At 36.7% G+C, this 23,726-nt stretch overlaps 1 protein-coding gene across 3 annotated transcripts in view; it reads left to right on the top strand.

The window, feature by feature from the left end:
- Positions 1-22,301, top strand: part of musk (muscle, skeletal, receptor tyrosine kinase) — a 96,229-nt gene extending 73,928 nt beyond the window's left edge. For 2 of the 3 annotated variants that reach the window (NM_001004503.2, NM_001114892.2), the window contains 9 exons: positions 3,058-3,321; positions 5,791-5,951; positions 6,423-6,446; positions 8,561-8,649; positions 14,935-15,094; positions 15,213-15,399; positions 17,925-18,119; positions 19,062-19,210; positions 19,523-21,462. In NM_001004503.2, the coding sequence (NP_001004503.1) occupies positions 3,058-3,321; positions 5,791-5,951; positions 6,423-6,446; positions 8,561-8,649; positions 14,935-15,094; positions 15,213-15,399; positions 17,925-18,119; positions 19,062-19,210; positions 19,523-20,208 (1,915 nt within the window). In that variant the 3' untranslated portion in view covers positions 20,209-21,462. Of the gene's footprint in view, positions 1-3,057; positions 3,322-5,790; positions 5,952-6,422; positions 6,447-8,560; positions 8,650-14,934; positions 15,095-15,212; positions 15,400-17,924; positions 18,120-19,061; positions 19,211-19,522 lie in introns of all 3 variants that reach the window. The other variant, XR_012385814.1, reaches the window with a different exon arrangement.
- Positions 22,302-23,726: the final 1,425 nt, after the last annotated feature.

Below are 23,726 nucleotides of genomic sequence, written 5' to 3'. Positions count from 1 at the left end.
TCAGGCAAGGGAATAACGCTCAGAGATGTTAGCCGTGGCGGAACAAGACTTCGCACTGAACTGGTGTTTGAGCGTTGCTTATAACAGGGAGAGTGGGTCAATAGCGGGACTGATAACAGGTGTGTGCGCAATCAGTTTAAGTGGATGATGTAATGCTAAAAGTCCGGAGATGGTGGCCTCTGCTGGGCAGTGAGGGGAATGACTGGGACCGAGTCGGTGACACCCGTTTACATACTCTTTCAGACGATTGGATTTCTGAATGAAATCCCCATACGTGGATTAAATCTACTGTTAGCCTTGAAGTTTCCCATCTGAAGGGGAACATTGTGGTTGCCCAAATAAAGCAATTTAAATTAATATGCTTCACTAGGGTAAGCTGTGTTTACATTTATTACACATCAACACGGTTCAAATTACGGTTCAATACGGTTCAAATTAATTTTGTTCATGATTTTATTTGTTTAAAATTAGTTAAATATAATGCAATTTTATTTATTTTTAATTTTTATTTATTTATTTCTTTTTGTGAATAATGGAGGGGAAACATTTCCAAAATCTACTGCTAATCTTACCTTTATATTCATTTTTGATGAGTTAACATGGTTATTTCTTGAGTTATAGTTTATTCCTGCGAAATTTTGACAGCAAATATAATGAGATTTTGTTTTAAAGCATTCAGACCTAACATTTTCACTCAGTATAACAGTTATCAATTATAACTGTTTTTCTCAGTCGCTTTGGTCCATTTCTCAGATCAGAATTGAAATTCTCAAAGCTACATGTTTAATCTGCAGCTCGTTGTGTCACTTGTGCACATCAAAAAAGCAGTTTCTCATTCCATTGAACAAGCTGCAAATGCTTTTGTACATCCATTTAAAAGATAATGTGCAATTTTCTGATGTCATGTTGATCAAAATGTAATATAATGCTCTTTGTTGGAATAGTCTCACCCCTTACATTTATTAATTTGTTCATAACAAAACTCTTTACATGCAAACTACATGGCAGAACAAGTTGTAATGTACCAACGTGACTAAGAGAAACTGTAATTAATTTGCATAATAAGTGAGTAAAGCAGTTGTAAGATGGATCTGTTACGTCGAGTAAATATTTTTTTATATAGTTACACCCATAGTTCATTAATAATTTCAATTCTTTAAAAGCAACTGCTTTACTCACAGTTTTTCACAGTCACTTTGGTGCATTTCTGACAACACTATTTACATTTGCACAACAGTTAATACATGTCTCAAAATTTGTGCAAACTGCAAAACAGTGGATAACCTGCAAAAGCATGTCACTTGTTTAAAATGTGCATCTCATTCCTTAAAAGCAAGTATTGTTGTCAGAGAAAGTGTCAGTGTCATCAAGATCAAAAGTCCTGACACCATTGTTTGTGAACAAAATAGTCAAATGGCTTTGACCAGTTTTCATTATGACTTTACTCTGTACATTACTCTGCAAAAAGTCAGATTATGGTGACACTTCCTGAAAATGCTCAAGACAGCACTATATACTATTTGCACAGCCATTTGAAAACTACAGTAAAGTTAGACGTTGCTGCATTTAATGAGGTATCTGAGTACAAGACACTGAATATGTATGTTTCACAATTTTACAATTCCAAAAAAAAAAAATAAATACACCCTTATTCACAACAAACATAAAACTCCTTTGTGTAGAGCTGTGCACAACTGTAAACAATGTTGCAGAACATATTGAAACTGAACCTACAATATACACAAGTCTGTAAATAATTCATGAAATTGTTCAATTTAGAAGACATGTTCAGGAAAGCAATATTTTTAAATGTTTTATAAAATTTGCAAAATTAAGTGCTGTTTTGAACAAAATATAAAAAATAGCATGCCCACCTCCTCCTCCTTTGATAATGTTGAACAAAACATTAATTCATTCATTTTTGGCTTAGTCCCTTTATTCAACATGGGTCACCTCAGCGGAATGAACTGCCAACTTGTCCAGCATATGTTTTACACAGTGGATGACCTTCCAACTGTTTATTTAATTCACCTGTACCGCATGTCTTAAGATTGTGGGGAAAACCAGAGCACCCGGAGGAAACCCACACAAACACGAGAAGAATATGCAAACTCCACACAGAAATGCCAACTGACCCAGCTAAGACTCGAACCAACAACCTTCTTGCTCTGAGGTGACAGTGCTAACCACTAAGCCACCATGTTGTCCTTGAATAAAACATTACAACTAAAATGAACTATAGTTTGATATTTTTTATTAAAATTATTTTTATGAGCTTTGTTATGGTAGTAAACATTCATTCATTTTCTTGTCGGCTTAGTCCCTTTATTAATCTGGGGTCGCCACTGCGGAATGAACCGCCAACTTATTCGGCAAGTTTTTACACAGGGGATGCCCTTCCAGCCGCAACCCATCTCTGGGAAAGGTGGTAAACATTCACCATAAAATTAAAATAAGTGTACAATGAGTGTATGTTTATAATGCACACAAGAAACTTAAAACCTAAAATAAAGTGCACGTTTTTTAAAGTGTGTTCAGAAACAATTAAGGGGATAGTTCACCCAAACTTGCAATGATCTAATGTAGACCTTTTTTCAATATAACATTAAAGCAGATTTTTAGTTGGAACTGTTCTCTGATGATTCATTAAAAGGCAGTTGGCACTTTGACAGACAGACAAAAAAAATAAATAAATAAAAATAACAAAACAATATGAATTCCCGAGGCTGCTGATGATACTGTACACTCAGGTCTAACGATAAATTGAAATGCTTTGTCTGTGCAAGAAAACAAAACATTACAACATCACCTTTAATCCACAGCTTCTAAAAATAAGTATATTATACTTAAGTATATTCATAAGACATCAATATATTGACTCTCAAAGTGCTATTGACATGCATTATTCAGTAATAATCAGCAATAACCTTTATTTGATCTTTAATGTAAAAAGAAAAGGCTCAAGTATGAATAAATTAACAGCAAATAAAACTTTCTGTGTAAACTTTCACAGTAGTATTTAATTTCATGATTTCTGTATTGTGGTGTGCTATTCAGACTTTACAAAGGCCATGCCGGCTACTGCAGCACATACAGAGGTGATGTGTGTCGTAATGTGCTTCGGCGAGATGCTCTGGTGTTCTTCAACTACTCTCTACCGAACCCTGAGGATGCGCAGGAGTATCTGGCTCAGAGTGCATGGCCTGAGCTGGACGGGGTCAGTTCATTCTGCAGACCTGCTGCCAGATCCCTGCTCTGTCACAGCACCTTCCAGGACTGCAATCCTTCAGGACTCGGACCAGCGCCTAAACCTGTCTGCAGGTAATCGACATCTTCTTTTTTTGTTTTGTTTTTGGAGTGCATTTATATACTGTACTCTATGCAGAATGTACAGTAAAGAAAACTGATTTTTTTTCAGTAATTTTGTGATATTCATCATTCAAATTGTTTTAAATCGTTTTAGTTTAGGTTAAATTACGCGAGTGGCACAATCTTTTACACTAATTTAGCAATTCCAGCAATATGGATGTAAAATGGCAGTAAACACTTGAAACATAAATTCAAAGAAATAGTCTAAGTATATTTACATAGACCATTTCATTGTGGTCATGTCATTCGCCCATTAACATTTCCTTTTGTCAAACTACAGTATTTCATAACTGTAACAAGATGCAATTCGATCATAACTTATTGTTAAAACAGCTATCAAAACATTATTTATCATTATGTGACTCTTTTTGGATTCTCAGAAGCTTTAGACATAAAAACTGTAAAACAGGAAATACATTGGGACCATAGTTTTTGTTTATATCCCTCAAAATGGTCTAAAAACAGTATATTAAAACATCTGCTTATTTTTCTTTCCCAAAACAACTAACAACAGAGCAAAAAAAACAATCTGGAAACTTTTTTTTAATTTTTAATAAAGGAACTAAATGTGTTATGGATTTGACCCAAAAAATTATGTGAGATAACAGTATACAACATTATTTTGAAAGTTTGTGAATCAAACTGCACAACCTAAAAAAAATACTAATCAAAAGAATATAGAATTTTTATAAATTTATTTATTTTACAGTGTTTGATTTTACATTTTCGCATTTCTGAGGAAAAAAAAGCTTCATTATTGAGGTGAATAATATAAAAATTGACGTTGACATATATGTTGAAGTATTTTTACATTATTGTAAAATACAAGCTTACACAAACAACTCAGAAAGGGTTTCGCTAATTTAGGGAAAACTTTTTTTTCATGGAATTATATCAGCATTCAAAATATGTATTGGTAATTGCATCAGTTAAAAAGCTGTATAAAAAAAAAATAAATAAAAACAATGAAACTTATCAGTGAAAATGTTAAGAGGTCGGGCCTGCTGAAGGAGCTTCAAAAAATAAACATCTGAATTCACTCTGAAATGTATGTGGATAAGAGATCCGACACCTAAAAAAAAAAAAATTCTCATTTTAATCAGTGATCTTTTTCAAATATATATGTACTGATCAAAAGTTTGGCCTTGGGTCAGTTTTTAATGTTTTATTTTATTTTTTTAGAAAATTATACTGTTTATCAAGAAATTGTAATAAAAAAGTTAAATTGTTAAATCATTGTTAAAAATTTAAATAACTGCTTTCTTATTGTTTGTAGTTTCAAATGCAGTTATTATGCAGTCATTATTGCTTTTATTACTTTTATCATCATTATTATTATTATTAGTAGTAGTAGTAGTAATAATAATAATAATAATAATAATAATAATAATAATGTGACTGAAGACTGGAGTAAAGAAGCTGAAAACTCATCTTTAAAATCACTTGAATAAATTATTTAATAAAATTATAAACAACTTTACAATTTGTTCTGTATTTTGGAGGAAACAAATACAGCGTTGCTGAGCAGCTTATTTTACAGCATTAGAAAATTGTACTGACCCCAGACTTTTGACCAGTAGTGTACACTTTAATACTGTGCTTCGGTATACAGCACCTGAAATATGCTTAAAAATGCTCTTTTACCCCTGTTATGTTGCTTCCTAAACAACAGTTCAACCAAAAATAAATATTTTGTCATTGAATACTCACCCAATGCTGTGCCAAACCTGTAAAACCTCAGTTCATCTTCAGATCATGAATTAACAAACCTTAATTTGTGTTACAAAGAATCTGGGGTTTTAAAAATATGTCTAATAGACATTTAAACATGATCGTCTTGGCTAAAACAAGGCTAAATTTGGGCTGACAATAAAAATCTAATAGACATCAAAGAATAGGCCAAAACTAGACTAGTCATCACATAAACAGAACTTAATGACTACACATATAGCCTGTCTAATTTGTCTATTTGACGACTATTCTAGTTTTAGGCTATTCTTAGATGTCTATCAAATGTTCAATGACAGCCCAAATTTAGCCTTGTTTTAGCCAAGCTGTCGACGTTTAGATGTTTTTTAGACATCCATTAAATAAAAAAAGTGTTTGCTGGGAAACAAAGGTTGTATACATACATCAAAGTCAAACTCATGCCTTAATTAAAAAAAATAAAATAAAAAACCAATTCCAACAACATACAGAAAAGACCCAAATATATACATCGTAAGTAATCATTCTGAAGATGCTGTCATTTATCCAAGGCAACTTAATATAATGTAGATCAAATATCATGCTTACAAAAACAATAGTGGTCAACCCAGAAACCGACAGCTTTTTAAGCCTTTGCCTTAAACCTAACCAGTAACCACTACCATGTTATTTTTACATATGTATTTATATCTCCATTGTGCTGTTGTGTCACAGAGAGCACTGTCTCACAGTCAAAGAGCTATACTGTTATAAAGAGTGGCGTTCCGCTGAAGAAAGATCTCAGCGTGGCTTTCAACACATCACTCTCCCAGAATGCACTTCTCTACCCAGCCAACAAGCAGATCCATCCTCCTGTACAGCGGTTCCTTATGTTGGTAAGAGTGACACGCATTTTCCTGTGGGCTGCTGTTTGGCTACATCTTTGTTTAGTTGTGATATTTTGGGGCTGATGTTCATAAAGCATCCGTCCCCTGAAAACAATGGGTGTTAGCGGAAAAACGCCACGCATGTTTTTTGCCAGGACAATGCTGTAGGGTTTTTTTGTTTATGTGAAATGCTCTGTGAGGAATGTGATGACAGCGGACCTGTAGATGGACTAGATTAGGGTGGTTTATGGCCATGCGTGTGAGGAAGGATCAGTAGGACAGCTGAGTAAATGTTCCCAACCAAAAGTTTCCATGGCGTGTTTGCAGGCTGCTATACTCGTGAGCTGTAAAAATCTGTACAAAACAGAATTTAAATACAGTCATAAAGTATTTAACTGTGTTGTGTGCATTTTTGGAAACTTGTGAGATATTGTTAAAGTTAACAAAATCGATTAAAATATATGTTTGTGTGTGTTTCAGATATCAAAAAAGACCAAGTTACATGTAAGTATTACTATATTTTAGCTTTGCATACAGTATAGTGGGGTCTAAACGTCTGAGATTGCATAACTAACCGCCTACTGACCAACTAAAATACTGGATGTGCAATATGAGATTTATTATTGTCTACAGAAACTGATCTACTATAAGCTGCAGTATTTTTTATATACACTGTAAAACCCAATAAGTTAATGCAACTCAAACAATTTGAGGAAACTGATTGCAACGAATCATTTAAGTTAAAAAAATAATCCTAATAAGTACTGTAAACTTAATCTATTTGAGTAAATGAAGCAATTTGAGCAAAGTAAAACCCAATAAATAAATAGAACTCAAATCAACTGAGTACTGTAAAACCCAATAATTAAGGCAACTCAAAGCGCTTGAGGAAACCAATTGCTACAAACCATTTGAGTTAAAATAAAATACTCCATTTAAGTTGAAGTAATGAGATATTTAATTAACTCATTACCTTCAACACTGAGTTCAAAACTCTTTTCAAATGAGTAGAATTAACTTTAAATTAATTTTGAGTTAACTACACTCATTTCATTTGATAAAAGGGACTGTTGTGTTTCACAGTGTACTTATTTTGTGACCAACATGGTAGAAACATGACAAAACATGCTAATTTATGTTAGCAGCACAGTAAACATGCAGATGACTGGTAAAGAACATGCTGAGATGTTATCAACATGCAGATATTAGCATAGTGATAAACGTTAGAAAATGTTAAATAAGCAACAAATATGTTAGCCTGTGCAAAAACATTAAAAATCAAGTACCATCAACATAAAACATGTTATCCCAAGACACGTTGGAAAAGTATAATTGATGTTATCAACTAGTTAACATGTTAATTGTGTTACTGCTACAACCATGCTAGCAACATGGTAATATCAAATTAAAAACATACATAGTGTTAAACATACTAGCAACATTCAATTTTGTGCTAGCAATGTGTTAAACATGCTAGAAATATGTTAGAAGCATGCTTAAAATGTTAACCAGTTGTATAGCATGAAACATGCTAGTTTCTGTTAGCAGTAGTGTACAAACAATACTGAAAATATGTTATCAGAATGCCAAAATACATTAGCCTTCTTCTTGTTTTATGGCGACTAACTCATTAAAAGCATTACCGCCACCTACTGAAAATTAGAAAGGGGTAGGAAAAAGGCCACAGAAAAAAAGAAAAACTTTGGATGTTTTACATTCTCCAATCATTCAGACCCCATATTCATGTCAGTGCTGCATATTCAGCTCTTCTAACATATAGGGTTGTTATGTCCATGATTGAGAATACTCTCATACATAAATATTAGCCTATAATCTAGAACCTAAACCTGAATCTTCTATATACCTATTAAACATATATACATACTTACCAATGCATTATACCTTATCCTAAAATAGTTTTATACATCATTTTGTCTTCCACACAATGACTAAATAACATATCACAATGTTTGTTATATTTGCTACATAGCCTATAAAAATATAATAATATTATATAATACATAATCCACATTTTCAGTTACACCACATTTCATGTACATCACATTTTCCATTTTCATGTAGACACATTAATGCAAGTGTTGTTTCTAACCCTATGTTTTCCAATCTTAAACGTGATAACCATAAATTAGCCAGGTGTAAACCATGCTAAAAATATGCAAATTCATGCTGGCATAGTATATATACTCTCATAAACTCTCCAGCTTTCTTTTGTACTTACATGTTACTTTATAAAAGACCCAAAAGAGTTCATATAAAATAATGCATATTATTAATAAAAGATGCACATGCTAAGCAACATTTGAAAAACACAATAGCAGCTAATTAGCAGAAAGGGGTGTGTCTAATCATTATAATTTACATATAAAAAAGAAGTGAGGTCTTGTGTTATGGTAATGTTTGCTTTAGTGCTTTCACATATTGACATTATTTGGCAAAAAAAAACTGTTAAAACTGAAGAAAATGCAAAACATATTAAATATTAACAAAAATACATTTAATGTTTATTGAATAACTCAATTTTCTTCTAGGTCAGACTATAATATTCAACATGCAAGCATCCCAACACATTTAATCATTTACAATTGATATATCTACAGCAACCTGCTACAATGACAAAGGAAGGTTTTACCAAGGAACACACAATGTCACAGCATCGTCCATTCCATGTCAGCGATGGAACCAGCAGGTAAATGTTTGTACTGCAAAAGTCAGCATAAAATCACAAAGTTATGTCACAGTTTATGTTGCAAATAATTATCCATTATTCTGTTGTGAATGTGTATTTAGTGTATGTCATTTTAATGAAGGGTGTGCTTAAAAGTGTTCTATTGTAAATCATTGTGTTCTGTCTCCTGTTTGCTTAAACTAATGTCACCAACCCAAGTAGCAAAGAATTCTGGCCCAGATTTGGCATAAAGCTGGCATGCCAGGCATTCATCCGACACTGGCATACAGCATGTGGGCCAAACATGGCCCAGATGTAAAATGTAGCATTTGGCCCAGAAATTAAAAATTCTAAACACTCCTAGGATGCTGGTGGGAGAGGACGCTGGCGCAACCTGCCGCTTCTCTGCCAGATCATGTTGATTTAGTTGATTTTGCAGTTCATGTATACCAGGTGCTCTTTTTTTATGATCTTGTGGCTCTAAAACAGGCTGCACCGCGAACTTTGATCGGAATTGGAACATTATTTCCTTAGACGCCAATTTGTCTACCTGTTTTTGCCCCCTGGCTAGTCTGTGTTTGTGGCTAGCATGCGGCTATGCTACGTTTTTACCTCCTTTATCCTGGTTTTTATTGGAGTACATGTCAAGGCCTATATCGGTCACCTGGTTTTTAACATGTACACCTACTCTGCTATTGAACTTTACCAACTTGAAAGCACTTTGCTGCCTGCCAATGATGTGTTGCGCACGCTACATTCACTGAAACTTCTTCGGTGCCCAAGATGTACGCACAGGAGCTCTTGCCGAAATCTTCACAGATCTGCATAGCTGGTACAATTAGTACGGTGTGGTCTCAAAGGCGTATGGATCGTTGTGGCTTATCGTCTTCGGAGGTCTTCTGCTATCAGTGGAGCCCACCTCAATACAATCAGGTTTGCACCATTGAGTGCTCGCTCTATAAATAATAAAGCAGCCTCGATTTGTGATCTAATTGTGGACAATAAGCTTGACTTTCTCTCTCTCTGTGAAACCTGGCATCAGCCAAATGACTACCTTAATCTAAATATGTGCGCTCTACCTGGCTACACATATTTTGAGCAGCCACGTTCAACTGGCCATGGTGGTGGCCTGGCAGTTGTTTACTGATCCAATGTGTCAGTTACTGAAATAGCCTTCCCTTCCTTTCCAACTTTTGAATGCTTGATGTTTAAAGTGTCTGGTTCATCCCAAGTGCTGATTTTAAATATATATCGCCCTCCTAAACCCAATTCAGATTTTTACTCTGAATTTTCTGAATTGTTGACACTCGCCAGTGCTCACTGCCCTGCTCTCCTTTTAATGGGTGATATGAACTTTCATGTTGACAATGCTGACTGTGTTCATGCTGCATGCTTAATGGACATCTTGGACTGTTTTAATCTGACACAGCACATTCATTTTCTGACACACAAACATGGTCACACATTGGACTTGGTTTGTTCCACGGGAGTGACTATTCACTCACTTGTTGGTATGGAAGTATTGATCAGTGACCATACGCTTTTCACTTTCAATCTGATCACACCCTCCACACAGATTGTGATTATTTCATTTGGATAACTTGGAAAAAATGAACTATGATCATCTTCGGGAGTCTGCTGGTGAATTATCTCCTTTGACATCTGTTGACTGGTACAATCTTGTTTTTAAACATGTGTTAGGTGACTTGGCCCCCCTGAGAAGTCGCGTTGTAACGTTTAAAAGATCAGCTCCATGGTATAAAAATGATCTACGGAAAATGAAAGATGTTGTCAGGCAATTGGAGCAGAAATATGTTAAAACTGGGCTCACATTTCATAATTCTCTGTTTGATCAGCATCAAACTGATTATCACAATGCTCTTACAGCAGCTAAGAGGGAATTCTACTTAAGAGCTATTAGTAGTAATAGTTCTAATTCCAGAGTTTTATTCCGTACAGTTAACATTTTGATCAGACCCTCTCATAACTCCCTCCCTCCCACTATAGAGCGATGTAATGAGTTTCTCAATTTTTTCACTGAAAAAAAATTTATGACATATTTAACTCTATTGCCTGCGATCATGCTCTTGTCCCTGTTGAGCTTCTTCCTTCTGTGTTTCTTATCAGTCATCAACTTTTAACACTGTGGACTCTGATTCTATTGCACGTATTGTACTGTCACAGAATTTTTCCACCTGTACACTTGATCCATTCCCCACCACTATTTTGAAGCAGTCTGTATCTGTCTTTTAGCCCCACATCACTGCCATTGTTAATGCATCCCTCAGTGATGGGATTGTTCCACTAGCATTGAAGATGGCTGCTATAACACCGGTTCTTAAAAAGCCTGGCAGCGACACTACACTGTTGTCAAACTATTGACCCATCTCAAATTTACCATTTGTGGCTAAAGTCCTGGAACGTGTGGTGGTAAGCCTACTCCATAACTATCTTCATGTAAACACTCTATTTGAGAAATTTCAGTCTGGTTTCAGAGCTGGTCACAGTGGGGCTTGTGCCATTCTCGTCTTATTAGATCTCACGGCTGCTTTTGACACCATATGTCACATAATACTGCTGGGCAGGCTCAGGAAGTGGATTGGTTTGTCTGGTACAGTTTTTAGCTGGTTTGTCTCTTATCTCGCTGACCGCTCTCAGGCCCCCTTTAAACTAGTGCGTTTTAGTTTTAAAACAGCGTTTTAGAATGAAAATGATCCGCGTCCACACTAGCGTTTTACCCAGCGTTTCTGAACAGCTCTCTGTCCACACCAAAACGCTGAAAACTCACATCATGTGACCACACACACACTCTCGGGCAAGCGCTGTGCTGGTAGGACTGCTCATCAAGCATCTCCCGCTGGATCTAATCTCACTATATTTGCTAAACGTAATATTTAATTAATCTTGTTGTCTATATCTAACCACATATTCCCTGACTTTGGTCTTTTGAATCGATTACTAGTTCATAGGTAACGTGTTTCGGCTGAGCGCAAAGATAAGTTAATAATTAATGTAACCTCGTACATTCTGTATATTGACTGATCGCTTGCCTTTATTTCCAATAATGTATAAACTTATTGTGTGTTATACTTTCATAATGGCTATTATTGTTTATTAAAACTGACATTCAGCAAAGCAGAGGATACGTTTCGTATTTTCGAATTCAGCATTTCAGTTGTCTGTTAAGTTGTTAATATAAAAAAAACATAGGTAGTTCCTTAAATCATGTTTCATTTTATTGCTGAGAAAGTGAGACAACGTAGCCAGGATGATGTAAATAAGGTTATAAAGTACTCTGTTCCCTGTGAAGATTTACCAGACATGTCCTTGAGGGTCTGTTTTCTATATCAAACTTGTGAAGTCTGAACTTACAGGGAGAGGATGCGACACTGAACTGTGTGTGTAGGCTACTTAATATTGAGGAAAAGCCCCAATCAGGCGAATGTCTGCAGCCCTGCCTCCCTTTTCAGATGTCTCAGTTTTCCCCCATCCACACTGAGACGGAGCAGCAGCGTTTTAGAATGAAAACGGCCTCTCCAGCGTTTTCAAAACACTCTGTTTTCGGCGCTCGAAAACTCCGGCGTAGTGTGGACGAATGGCGTAACCATAGAAAAACGTATGCGTTTTAAAACGGAAACGCATTAGTGTAAACGGGGCCTCAGTTTGCCTGTTTGGGTGCTCATAAATCTCGGACGTTCCCATTGCATCAGGGTGTTCCTCAGGGGTCTGTCCTTGGTCCACTGCTGTTTAGTATTTATATGTTGCCTCTTGGCTAGATTATGAGTAAATATGGCTTGGGGTACCATTGCTTCGCTGATGACACTTAAATCTATGTTAGTGCTCACCCCGATCTTAACACTGCTTTGCAGTTTTATCTGCCTGTCTTTTAGAAATTAAATCTTGGATGAGTCTAAACTTCCTTAAATTAAACAGTTCCAAGACTGAGGTCTTATTAATTGGCACCCCTACTAAGGTTAGCCAGCACAAGGATTTTACACTTTTGGTTGATAATGTTCAACTGTCTCCTTCTACCCAGGTGCGTAATCTTGGGGTGCTCTTTGATGCACAGCTCAGTTTTAACTCCCACTTCAAACACTTTACAAAAACTGCCTTCTTTCATCTCCGCAATATTGCACGGATCAGACCATTTCTCTCACGACCTGATGCAGAGAGGCTTATCCATGCCTTCATCACATCACGTCTGGATTTCTGTAATTCACTTTTTGGGGGTTTACCTGCAAGTTCTCTCAGAAGACTACAATATATACAAAATTCTGCTGCATGGGTTGTAACACACACATCATCACGCCACCATATTACTCCTGTGCTACAACAATTACACTGGCTTCGTGTTAAATCATGGATTGATTTTAAGACCTTGATTTTAACTTTCAAAACAGTGCATGGGTTAGCACCCAGCTACATCTGCGACCTGGTAACCCTCGCCACCCCAGCCCCCAGTCTTCGTTCTGCATCGGGACTTACTTAGCATCAACCACGGTGTAAACTCAAGACCATGGGTGGGGCTTTTTCACTCAGTGCGCCTACGCTTTGGAATGAACTCCCCATCATTAGGAATGCTGCCTCTCTGGATTATTTAAAAAAACTTTTATTAATTAATTTGTAATTAATTAATTTTATAATTATTTTTTATTAATCTATTAATTATTTTTTATTAATCTTTTATTGTTGTGCTGTTTTGCTTGCCTTGTGTTTTAGTATTTTGCCTTTAGCGCTTTGAGTATAAGAAAAGCGCATTACAAATAAAATGTATTATTATTATTATTATTATTATTATTATTATTATTATTATCATTCATTCGTTCGTTCATTCATTCATTCATTCATTCATTCATTCATTCATTCATTTATTCACTTTCTTGTCGGCTTAGTCCCTTTATTAATCCGGGGTCGCCAAAGCGGAATGAACCGCCAACTTATCCAGCAAGTTTTTACACAGCGGATGCCCTTCCAGCCGCGACCCATCTCTGGGAGACATCCACATACACTACGGACAATTTAGCCTACCCAATTCACCTGTACCACATGCCTTTGGACTGTGGAGGAAACCGGAGCACCTGGAGGAAACCCATGCGAAGGCAGGGAGAACATGCAAACTCCACACAGAAACACCAACTGAGCGAGGTTCCAACCAGCAACCCAGCAACCTTCTTGCTGTGAGGCAACAGCACTACCTACTGCGCCACTGCCTCGCCCATTATTATTTTTATTATTATTATTATTATTATTATTATTATTATTATTATTATTATTATTATATGTGGGCCATGTACATTTAGCCTGTCTTGACCCACATTTAAAATACATTAAAATAATGTTTCAGTAAAGAAAAAAAAAATACCAATGTGGTAGCTTCAAGTAAAAAACGCCCATAGTGTGCCTAAAGTGCAATACTTCATGGGTTTATCAATTTCATTGCAATCATGACACACCAACCTATCTGGCCTAGTTCAGGCCCAGTTATGAGTTATCAACTTGGCTGTGACTTGACCAGACTTCACTAGATATGGTCCATGTTTGACCCCTCTCTGAAGGACAGACTTGATCCAGGCATGTAGCGTAATTCACTTCAGCATGTGGACCAAGCAAAACCTGATTGTGTGGGCCAGAGTTGGGCCAGAGAAATTTTGCTATGTGGGTATGCTCTATCAGTAGAGAAAATAATTGTAGCTATCTGCTAGCCAAATAGTTATTTAAACATGCAGGCTTTTTAACCTTTAACAATGCTTTGTTAACATTTTATTCAAATCAGTCATGAAATAAAGGTTAAAACAACAATAATAGCAAATGACAATAGACTTGACTAAGAAATGATATTGGCATTTGTTGAGATGCTCTCGGGGAGAATTTGACCTTTTTTCTCTTTTCATACATTTCAACATGTTATCATTTCCCCCTGCAGCTGTAATCAAATATATCAGCTTGTTTATTTTCCTTTTCTTCCTCAAACAATAACCCAACCCCAAACAATTCAAATGCTACAGATTGGCATATGCTTAGTGACATTCAAACGATATGTACACAGAATACAAATGTTTTTGCAGCAAAAACAATAGAGGATCAAAATACATAAATCCAGAGGTTTCCTTTCAAAGAAAGTTTTGAAAAGAGATTATTTGGTATTCTTTAAAAACAACAAGGAATGTTTTAATGCAATTGGTTTCAACTTGAAAATGCTGGAAATATCAGGGATGAAGGGAATACTGAATTAAGCCACAGAGGATATGTGGCTTGACCACTGGTTTAGTTTTCTTGGTTGACTGCTCTTGTTTTTATCCCATTCAGGATCCCCATCAACACAGACTCTCTGTAGATGTGATTCCTGAGTTGCGAAATGCAGAAAACTACTGTCGTAACCCAGGCGGAGAAAGTGACAGACCCTGGTGCTACACTACAAACCCTAATGTACGCTGGGAATATTGTCTGGTGCCTAAATGTGGAGAAGGTATGTCATTTATGTCTCATATATTATCCATACTGAGTGCTAATCCTTTATTCAGATAAATGTCATTACAAAACTTGTTCCAAATAATCTGAGTTAATATTTTTGTTCCATTCTTTAGTTATCAGTATCAGGACTGCACCCTCAATTACAAAACCTGCCCACTTCTACCCTCCTCCTTCTGTGTCTACGGCCTACTCAATGAGTGTTATCATCTTTGTTATTGCTGGCTTTGCTGGAGCAGCCTTCTTCACCGTACTCATCCTTATGTGTCACAGACGAAAGAAAATGTGGAAAAAGAGGAAAAGGTAGATAATAGACTGTATAGTCACTTACTAAAATCACTTGAAATTGTAAAAGTTTTAAGACTCAAATTCCAAGAGGGGAGATTCATGAGGGTCGCTGTAAGAGATATGTTGTGCTACGTACAGTATGTTCATTTTGCTGGTTTTAGTTGGTGATGAAATAATATTAGCACTAAACCAACATTCTCAACCAAAGTCCTAACCCTAAATCCAACCAGACCATATAAAATTACTGTAGTCTAGAAAATTGATTTCCAACTCTGCTTCTGGGGAGCTATCATTCTGGGCTACCATTGTATTTCATTTTCAAAGTTTCAACAAAAACCCAAATTAAAACCAGCTAGTCATGTTTGATTCAGATACTTACAATCAGGTGTGCTGGAGTAGCATTGGCACTGAAATCTGCAAGTATGTAGCTCTCTATAAGTAGGTTTGAAGATTACTGATCTCTCCAGGGGTAGCCAACTAGTCTCCTAGAGCATAGAGTTTGCAATCCAAGTGCTGAAGAACTGCCAGCTGTGGATATGTTGTTTTCATAACCAAACAAACCCAAATTAAACTCTTTAGCTTGATAGTAGGCTTAAGAAAGACATCTTAAATGAGTTGTGTTCTGAGTTCTCTGGGACCAGGTCTGGAAACCACTGTGTTGGATAGCTACAATCTTTGGCTCACTTACAAAATCGTATCCGAACTGTGCCCAAACACGTTTCTGGGTTCTTTGACAAGTGTGAGTGCTCTGAATCAGGCTCAGGCATGGTTCAGTTGGCCAGCCCTGGCCTGGTTGAAAGGGGTGTGCCAGAGCGCAGTTCGAAACTGAAAATGCGACATCACTTTTTGGGGACTTTTTCATATGGATTTATTAAACATTCTTACTTTTCAAGGAACGCAAACTGTCATAGTTTATTAAAAACAAACTCTTTGCTGCACGACAGCTGCAACTTCAGCAAACCTCCTAATATGTGCAGCATGAGGACTTTTATGGTAATTTATAAGCATCAAAAGTTGTGGATCTGTTCAGCAAAATATTTGACTGTATGTCAATGCATCCCAAATGACAAAAAATAATAAAAAACAAAATAACTAAAGCAATCTCCATTGTAAAGAGCCAGAGCCTTTTCTTCTTGTTAAACTGAATAGTAGCATCATCTATGACATAAGTATGCTCCCACTCGGATGCAATGTGAGTTCAGGCCGTCAGAGTAGATGGGAGGGGGCACAAGCATGCTTCGGCATGGTTTAAGGTAACATCCCTAGTGAGAGTACACCCTTAAACCCCGCTCAAACTGTGCAATTGTCAATAATACCGTATGACTGCAGCTTGTCAGACTGCACAAACATTATTCTCATGTCACACTGTAAGATCGCAGTTGTCAGAGTGTCAGACAGAATGACAATGAAGATGTGCGAAACACAGACAAGTGCAAGAAAACCCATCCAGAGTTTGACGAAATTGATTCGTGACACATTCAATAACCCAGGTTCTGGAAAAATTCCCTTACAGATATCGTAAACAATATAGTGTAATTATGCTCACACATGCCTTAAGAATAAAACCAGAAAAAAAAAGCTTACTGAAGTAATTTGAGGTTGCCATGCTTCTGACGCCATGTCATCAGATTCAACACTCTTATTGGTTCTTGTTTTGACGCTTGTTGAAGCTGAAGTGACACTGCAGGAATATGTCTGACATTGTCTGACAGTGAGAGAACTTTATTGGAGGGAACATTTGATCACAACGGCCATTCAATTATTTTTAGTGAACATCTCAAACCAACGATCAAAGAATATAGAGTTTAGCTTAGGATAACAGGAGTCTTAAGTCTGCTCACACCAGACGCGCACATGCATAAATAGATACATGAACATTTTGAGTTTTCTTGCTTCTTACACACATCAAATTTTGCTTCATTCGTGCATCAAATTCACTTCACAACAGACAAGGATTCACATCATGGGCAGGGCTTCTGCTTCATTGCTAAATGGCTAATGTGGATTTTATTGAGAGAATAGCTGTGTTAATGTGCTTTTGGAAGCCTAAAAAACTGTGTATATTGGTTCGCGGTTGTGTCTCAGTCCACTAGATCCTTTCAGAGGTATACCCAGCTCTTTGAGTTCAGAGCTGAATTTGTGCCACAGGATGTCTATTCACACTTTTGCATTTACTTCAGTTCCAACCTTATGTAAACATTCATGAACCAGCTAATTGGGGTGTTCAGAATCACCTGAGAGGATAACGTGTTTAAGGAGGACTGGACATTAATTAATTAAGAATATAGCCCTACAGGAGCAGAGTTGACAATGGTCTATAGGAGATCTTTAATTTTGCTCCCAAACCCATGCTTGTAAAGCCCAAGTAATTCTGGAGATCTTAGTTGTCTTCTTTCTGCAAGAAAGGGGCTCTCTAGATGCTCCACCAAGAGTAGAACACCCTACATGAGGACAAAAATTGTACTTGTGGTTGCTTTGAAAGTTACATTACAGTTTTAACTAAATACCTCAAAACTAAACAGTTGTTCTTCCATATTCAGTAGGGTGCTGGAGACACCTACATTGACCACCCTCCCCTCAGAGCTCTTGTTGGACAGACTTCATCCCAACCCCATGTACCAGCGACTGCCTCTACTGCTTAACTCCAAGCTCCTCAGTCTCGAATATCCACGCAACAACATTGAATATGTCCGTGATATTGGAGAGGGGGCCTTTGGGAGGGTGTTTCAGGCGAGGTGAGAGCTACAAATATTACAAGCAAATGGTGCTAATTTCTGTCCTGATTTGGCACTGTCAATATTTATACAGACACTTCATTGCATGTCTTTTTTAGCATGGATTCATCAAAGTGAATTTTTACAAATAATTATTGAATTCTGTCCAGTTTTGTGAGTAATGATTAAACTTTTAGAAACTTTTTACTAACTCACCAACTAGATTTGAGACAACCTGATCCCAACCTGATGCAAAGGGCTGACATATATAGACCAGACGGCAACATACTGTAATTATGATATCAGGTACATAGTGACCCCAGGGAAATTCATCAGTGGGTAAAAGCTATACTCCATATGGCTGTATCCTGAAATAGGATCTTGGATAGGTCTAGTAAACATGTGATGTGTTTCAATATGAAACTTCCCTGTAGACTCTATCGTGTGAGCAAAGCACTGCAGCAGAGGTTATTTATAGACGCCCATTAGAAAAGTGTTTACTTCTCCAGGAACACACAGGAGCCTTTAGCACAGGAAGTGCAATCTTAATGGAATTCTAAGTTGGTTCTTGAATTTCTGCCATTGTGGTTCTGTTTCCACAGCTTGGCATCACTATTTAAAATATTTTAAAAGGCTTTAAGACAATTTGTTACAATGTGTTTAGGGATGTCTGGTTTGAGATCACTAAAGGTGGCCTACTACTGCACGAAGCAAAGTGTTTACCATTACAGTGAATATTGTATATACTGACAACCCAGTTTTGCAGGCTTGTGTGTTCTTGAGTACTTTGGCTCAGACTATTCTGCCTACTACATTATTATAGACGTTTCTCAAATTATTGGAGTTACAAGTTTGCATTGTACATATATTTTAAGGAAGATCAGCAAATATGAACTAAAACTGTTTTACTCTAATTCAAGTAAGCTGTTGCTACTAGTTCCTAATATGCTTGCTTTCCTTTAGAGCCCCAGGTCTTTTGCCAACGGAGCCCTTCACCATGGTGGCAGTAAAGATGTTGAAAGAGGAAGCTTCAACTGATATGCAGAATGACTTTCAACGAGAAGCTGCACTCATGTCTGAGTTTGATCACCCCAACATTGTCCGTCTCCTGGGTAATGTATCACAACTGCTTGCTTTCAAAGAAAGCAAAAATCTGCTTGAGGACTTTCCTAAAATGAACCACATCTGCTTCATATTACATGTATGTCCTTTCCTCAAGGGTACCGCAATCAAAAAGAAAAGCCTTAAAATAGCTTGACTCATCCATTTCAGTGTTGACCCAATGTGTAACCCCGCATCAGTCCCCTCTCTGGTATTCCGGAACCAGACTCAATGCCTCATTAAGTGTTAGAATAACAGAAGTGTATTTTTGGTTTGGTATCGACAGTGTGACTAAGCCAGTTGTTTGTGTATCTGTCATGCAGGTGTCTGTGCAGTGGGGAAGCCCATGTGTCTCATGTTTGAATACATGGCATATGGGGACTTGAATGAATTCCTGCGACGGCGCTGTGCAACCCAGCAGCCCAGTCTAAGTCGGGATACCTTGACTTCCAGCAGTCTCGTGTCAGAACCTGAGCGTTACCCACCCCTCAGCTGCCAGGAGCAGCTCTCCATTTCCAAACAGGTGGCAGCAGGAATGGCGTACTTATCGGAGCGCAAATTTGTCCACCGTGACCTTGCTACTAGAAACTGTTTGGTAGCAGAAAACTTGGTTGTGAAAATTGCAGATTTTGGTCTCTCACGCAATATCTATGCAGCTGATTACTACAAAGCCAGTGAAAATGATGCCATCCCGATTCGCTGGATGCCACCAGAATCTATCTTTTACAATCGTTACACCAGCGAGTCAGATGTTTGGGCTTATGGTGTGGTATTATGGGAAATCTTCTCATATGGCATGCAGCCTTACTACGGCATGGCCCATGAAGAAGTCATCTACTACGTAAGGGATGGAAATGTTCTTTCCTGCCCAGAAAACTGTCCACAGGAGCTGTATAACCTCATGCGTTTGTGTTGGAGCGGTCACCCCACTGACCGGCCTAGTTTTGCCAGCATTCACCGCATCCTGGAAAGAATGCATGACCAGATGCTCAAATCTGGTCTTTCTTGAGGATCTCTAAAATGCAGCTCCAATCATTAAGGAACTCATTACAATCCAAAGTAGCCCAGAGAGGTCATGAAGAAGCATAAAACACTTTATTGTATGCTCAAGAGGGCAAGCCGGAGGACCTTTTAGGGTCCCACAAATACCCAAGGACCCAAAAGAACATTGGGGAATGGGAAAAAAGCCTTAAACGATTGAAAAGGCTCACATACCTTGATCCCTCAAACTCTTTGAAGCTCAATAGTTTTTTTCTTTTTTTATGGCACAGATGTATGGTGGAGCTCAAATGAGAGCTACAGTAGTGAAGGCTTGAGGTTCATATCTTGAGAATTTCTGTAATCACCGGGTAATAATATACCACTTCAGTCTAAAATGAAATCTCTGCAAGCAGAGACATATAGTATAGTATTTTTTGCTTTTGTCTTCCCTTTGGATATATTTTAAGTAGTGAAAGTACTATTCATCTAGATATAGTTTTGTAAAATTCTTAAAAAGACATTCATTCAAGAACATGTTTCAGTGCTTTAACGTATAGACTGTTCTCAGCATTTCATTAAAAAAAAAAAAAAGTAGAATAGTATATTCCAAAGTGGCACATCATCACTTTATTTTATGCTTTGTTTTTTGTTTCACATTGATATTCCAAGATAAGATCTTTGTTTGTTTTGTTTTATTTGTTAGTAGTAAGTAAAACAGTGTAGTATGTAAATATGTAGCATACTTTATTTGTAAAATGATTTCATGAGTTAACCAAAATGTATTATGATATTGTCAAAGAAATGAAAACAAACAGACTGACTGACTATAATGGTTCAATCAGTTTTATTTTGACAAAATCCTATATAAAGATTTGTGGAATTTATATAGTTTATTACTAGTTTTCAGGTTATTTAGAAAATAAGGTCAATGTCTCTGAGATAACTCAAATAGAAGTAAGATCTCAAGTACTAACCAAAAGTTCTATATATTAAAGTGGGTATATAACAGTACACATTATAACAAATTCTACAACAACTTGACTTCACTTCAGTTCAGCCAGTCCAAACTTTAGGCAGATATTTTGACACTATATCAGAAACAAAAATACTTAGAACATGTGCTATTGCACATGCATAGCATGACTTTTATAGTTATAATAATGTTATCATTATATTATTTCATAATGTTAGCAATCTATTTTAATACTGTGGTTACATTAGATGTATGAATAGATGTTGGATATGAATTTTGTTTGAAATAAAACAATTTCTTTTGTCTTGAATACATATTCATAAATAAATACACAGCTCTACCATTTAAAAAGCAACACTGTGCTATATAGTCACAGTAACTGAGTTAACTGCAATAATATTATTGAGATTTAAAAGCAATCAATAGTCTACAGCAGTTGTTCCCACGTGGTCAGGACCCCCTGGAAGCGTCGCGGAACAATGACAAGGGGTCGCTTGGTCATTTCCATAACTCAAATAACTTTTATTAAACTATTAGAATTACCATATTTTATTTATAACCCACTGAAGAAAGTTAAATTACATTTCTTTGTGGAGTTTGCATGTACTCCAAAAGTCCAAAGATGTGTGGTATAGGTGATTTAGGTATGCTAAAATTGACCAGTGTGTGTGTGTGTGTGTGTGTGTGTGTGTGTGTGTGTGTGTGTGTGTGTGTGTGTGTGTGTGTGTGTGTGTGTGTGTGTGTGTGTGAATAAAGATGTATAGATGTTTCCCAGTAATGGGTTGCAGCTGGAAGGGCATCCACTGCGCAAAACTTACGCTGGATAAGTTGGCGGTTCATTCCGCTGTGGTGACCCCAGATAAATAAAGGGACTAAGATGGACAGAAAATGATTAAATGAATGAATGAATGAATGAAAAAAAATGGTTATTAGATTGTTGCAGTTTTGTGTTGTTAATATGCTCATGTTTATAAGTATGCCTATTGTTGTGTGCAACTTTTGGAGATTTATAACCACCTTCTAGAAAAAAAAAAGGGGGTGAGTCACTGACACTGTTATTTTTGGGGTTGCGGGCTGAAAGGTTTGGGAACCCCTGGTCTATGGGACTTTTGTGTTTCCAAATAAATATTGAGTTTTATATCATGTAACAGACAGGGGGCAGTGTTACATCACAAGTACTAAAACGACCTCGTGATTTATAGCAATACCTTTTCTCTGCGTTAGGGCCAGTTTCTTGCTCAAAGCATTCAAAACAGGAACTTACTGAGACAGTATTAAATCACGCTGGCATTTAATGAAGAACAAAGATGAAGGATTTACTTTCAACGTGTGTGGGACAGTTCTTTTTTATTCCGGCTTTTCATTTATCATCTAAGAATGTCCGATCCTATCTGATAATCCTAGAAATACATCGTCTTTGCCATGAGTTTTCACTGTTATAGAAACCTCAAGAAGTAAAGAAAGGCAAAACCACAGACGTCCAAGTAGCAGGCCAGGAAAAACAAGTGACGAACGGATTCACGAGCCATGGCTCCTGCCAGCACGTTTGGAAGACGGAGAAAAAAAAAATGCATTTGGGCCTTTGGGCATTTTTTTTTTCTCCGTCTTCCAAACGTGCTGGCAGGAGCCATGGCTCGTGAATCCGTTCGTATATATATATACATATATAATATTGAACATTATAAGGTTAAACAGAACCTATATTGATAATAAATATAATTAATAAAAACTTCTCTGGGATTACAATTAAAGAATGTTTTAGATTTTAGAAATGGTTAATTCCCATGAATACATAAAGGCCAGCATAAAGAATTAATATTATACAAAATGTATGAGTTGATAACATAGGTCAGATAATTTCCCCTTTGTATTTTAAGTAGTATGTCCAGATTTGTAGTATTTTTGGTAATTCCTGGTTATTTATGAATGTATAGTACATCTGGAAAGTTATTACTTTTTCCAAAATGATTAATTTTTTCTACATTTAAAGGGTCATGAAACACCAAAACACTTTTTTATTTGAGATGTTGACAGTCATATATGTGTCCCACGCTGCTAAAAACACAATTAGTGATTTTTTTTTTCTTTTCTTTATTTATTCATCCGGTTTGAAAAGGAATTTAGAAGCTATGTCACAGCGATTAGATCCTTGTGTGTATTCCAGTCTGAATGTCTATCTGTACTTGTGTTTTTCGAGCTTTCATCATTATTTCAAGAGATAGACTTGGTTCGAACGAATCAGTGTGCTCTATTGTTAATGAGGTATAACTTCATTATTATGCATGATAGCTTTGAAGACTGTTTTTACCTGTTACAATGTTCATCATCAGGAAGACGCTACGTTGTGTTGCCAACTGTAATTAAAACAAGTGGAAGAAGAATTGTTTAGAGACATTGTTGTCATCAGTGTTGCGTTAATGGAAGGAAGGTAAATAAAGGAAGGTTTGGTTTTTAATATCCGGCTATGAGAGTGCAGCTGTACTTAGTGTAGATTACAGTAGTCTGTTAATGCGTGACAAAAATATGTTCATAAGGAACATTTTTTTACCCGAGAGCTTTTAGTGAAAATGGTA

Source organism: Danio rerio, chromosome 10, assembly GCF_049306965.1.
Source record: "Danio rerio strain Tuebingen ecotype United States chromosome 10, GRCz12tu, whole genome shotgun sequence".
NCBI classification, from domain to species: domain Eukaryota; kingdom Metazoa; phylum Chordata; class Actinopteri; order Cypriniformes; family Danionidae; genus Danio; species Danio rerio.
This window is presented reverse-complemented; position numbering and strand designations above follow the sequence as displayed.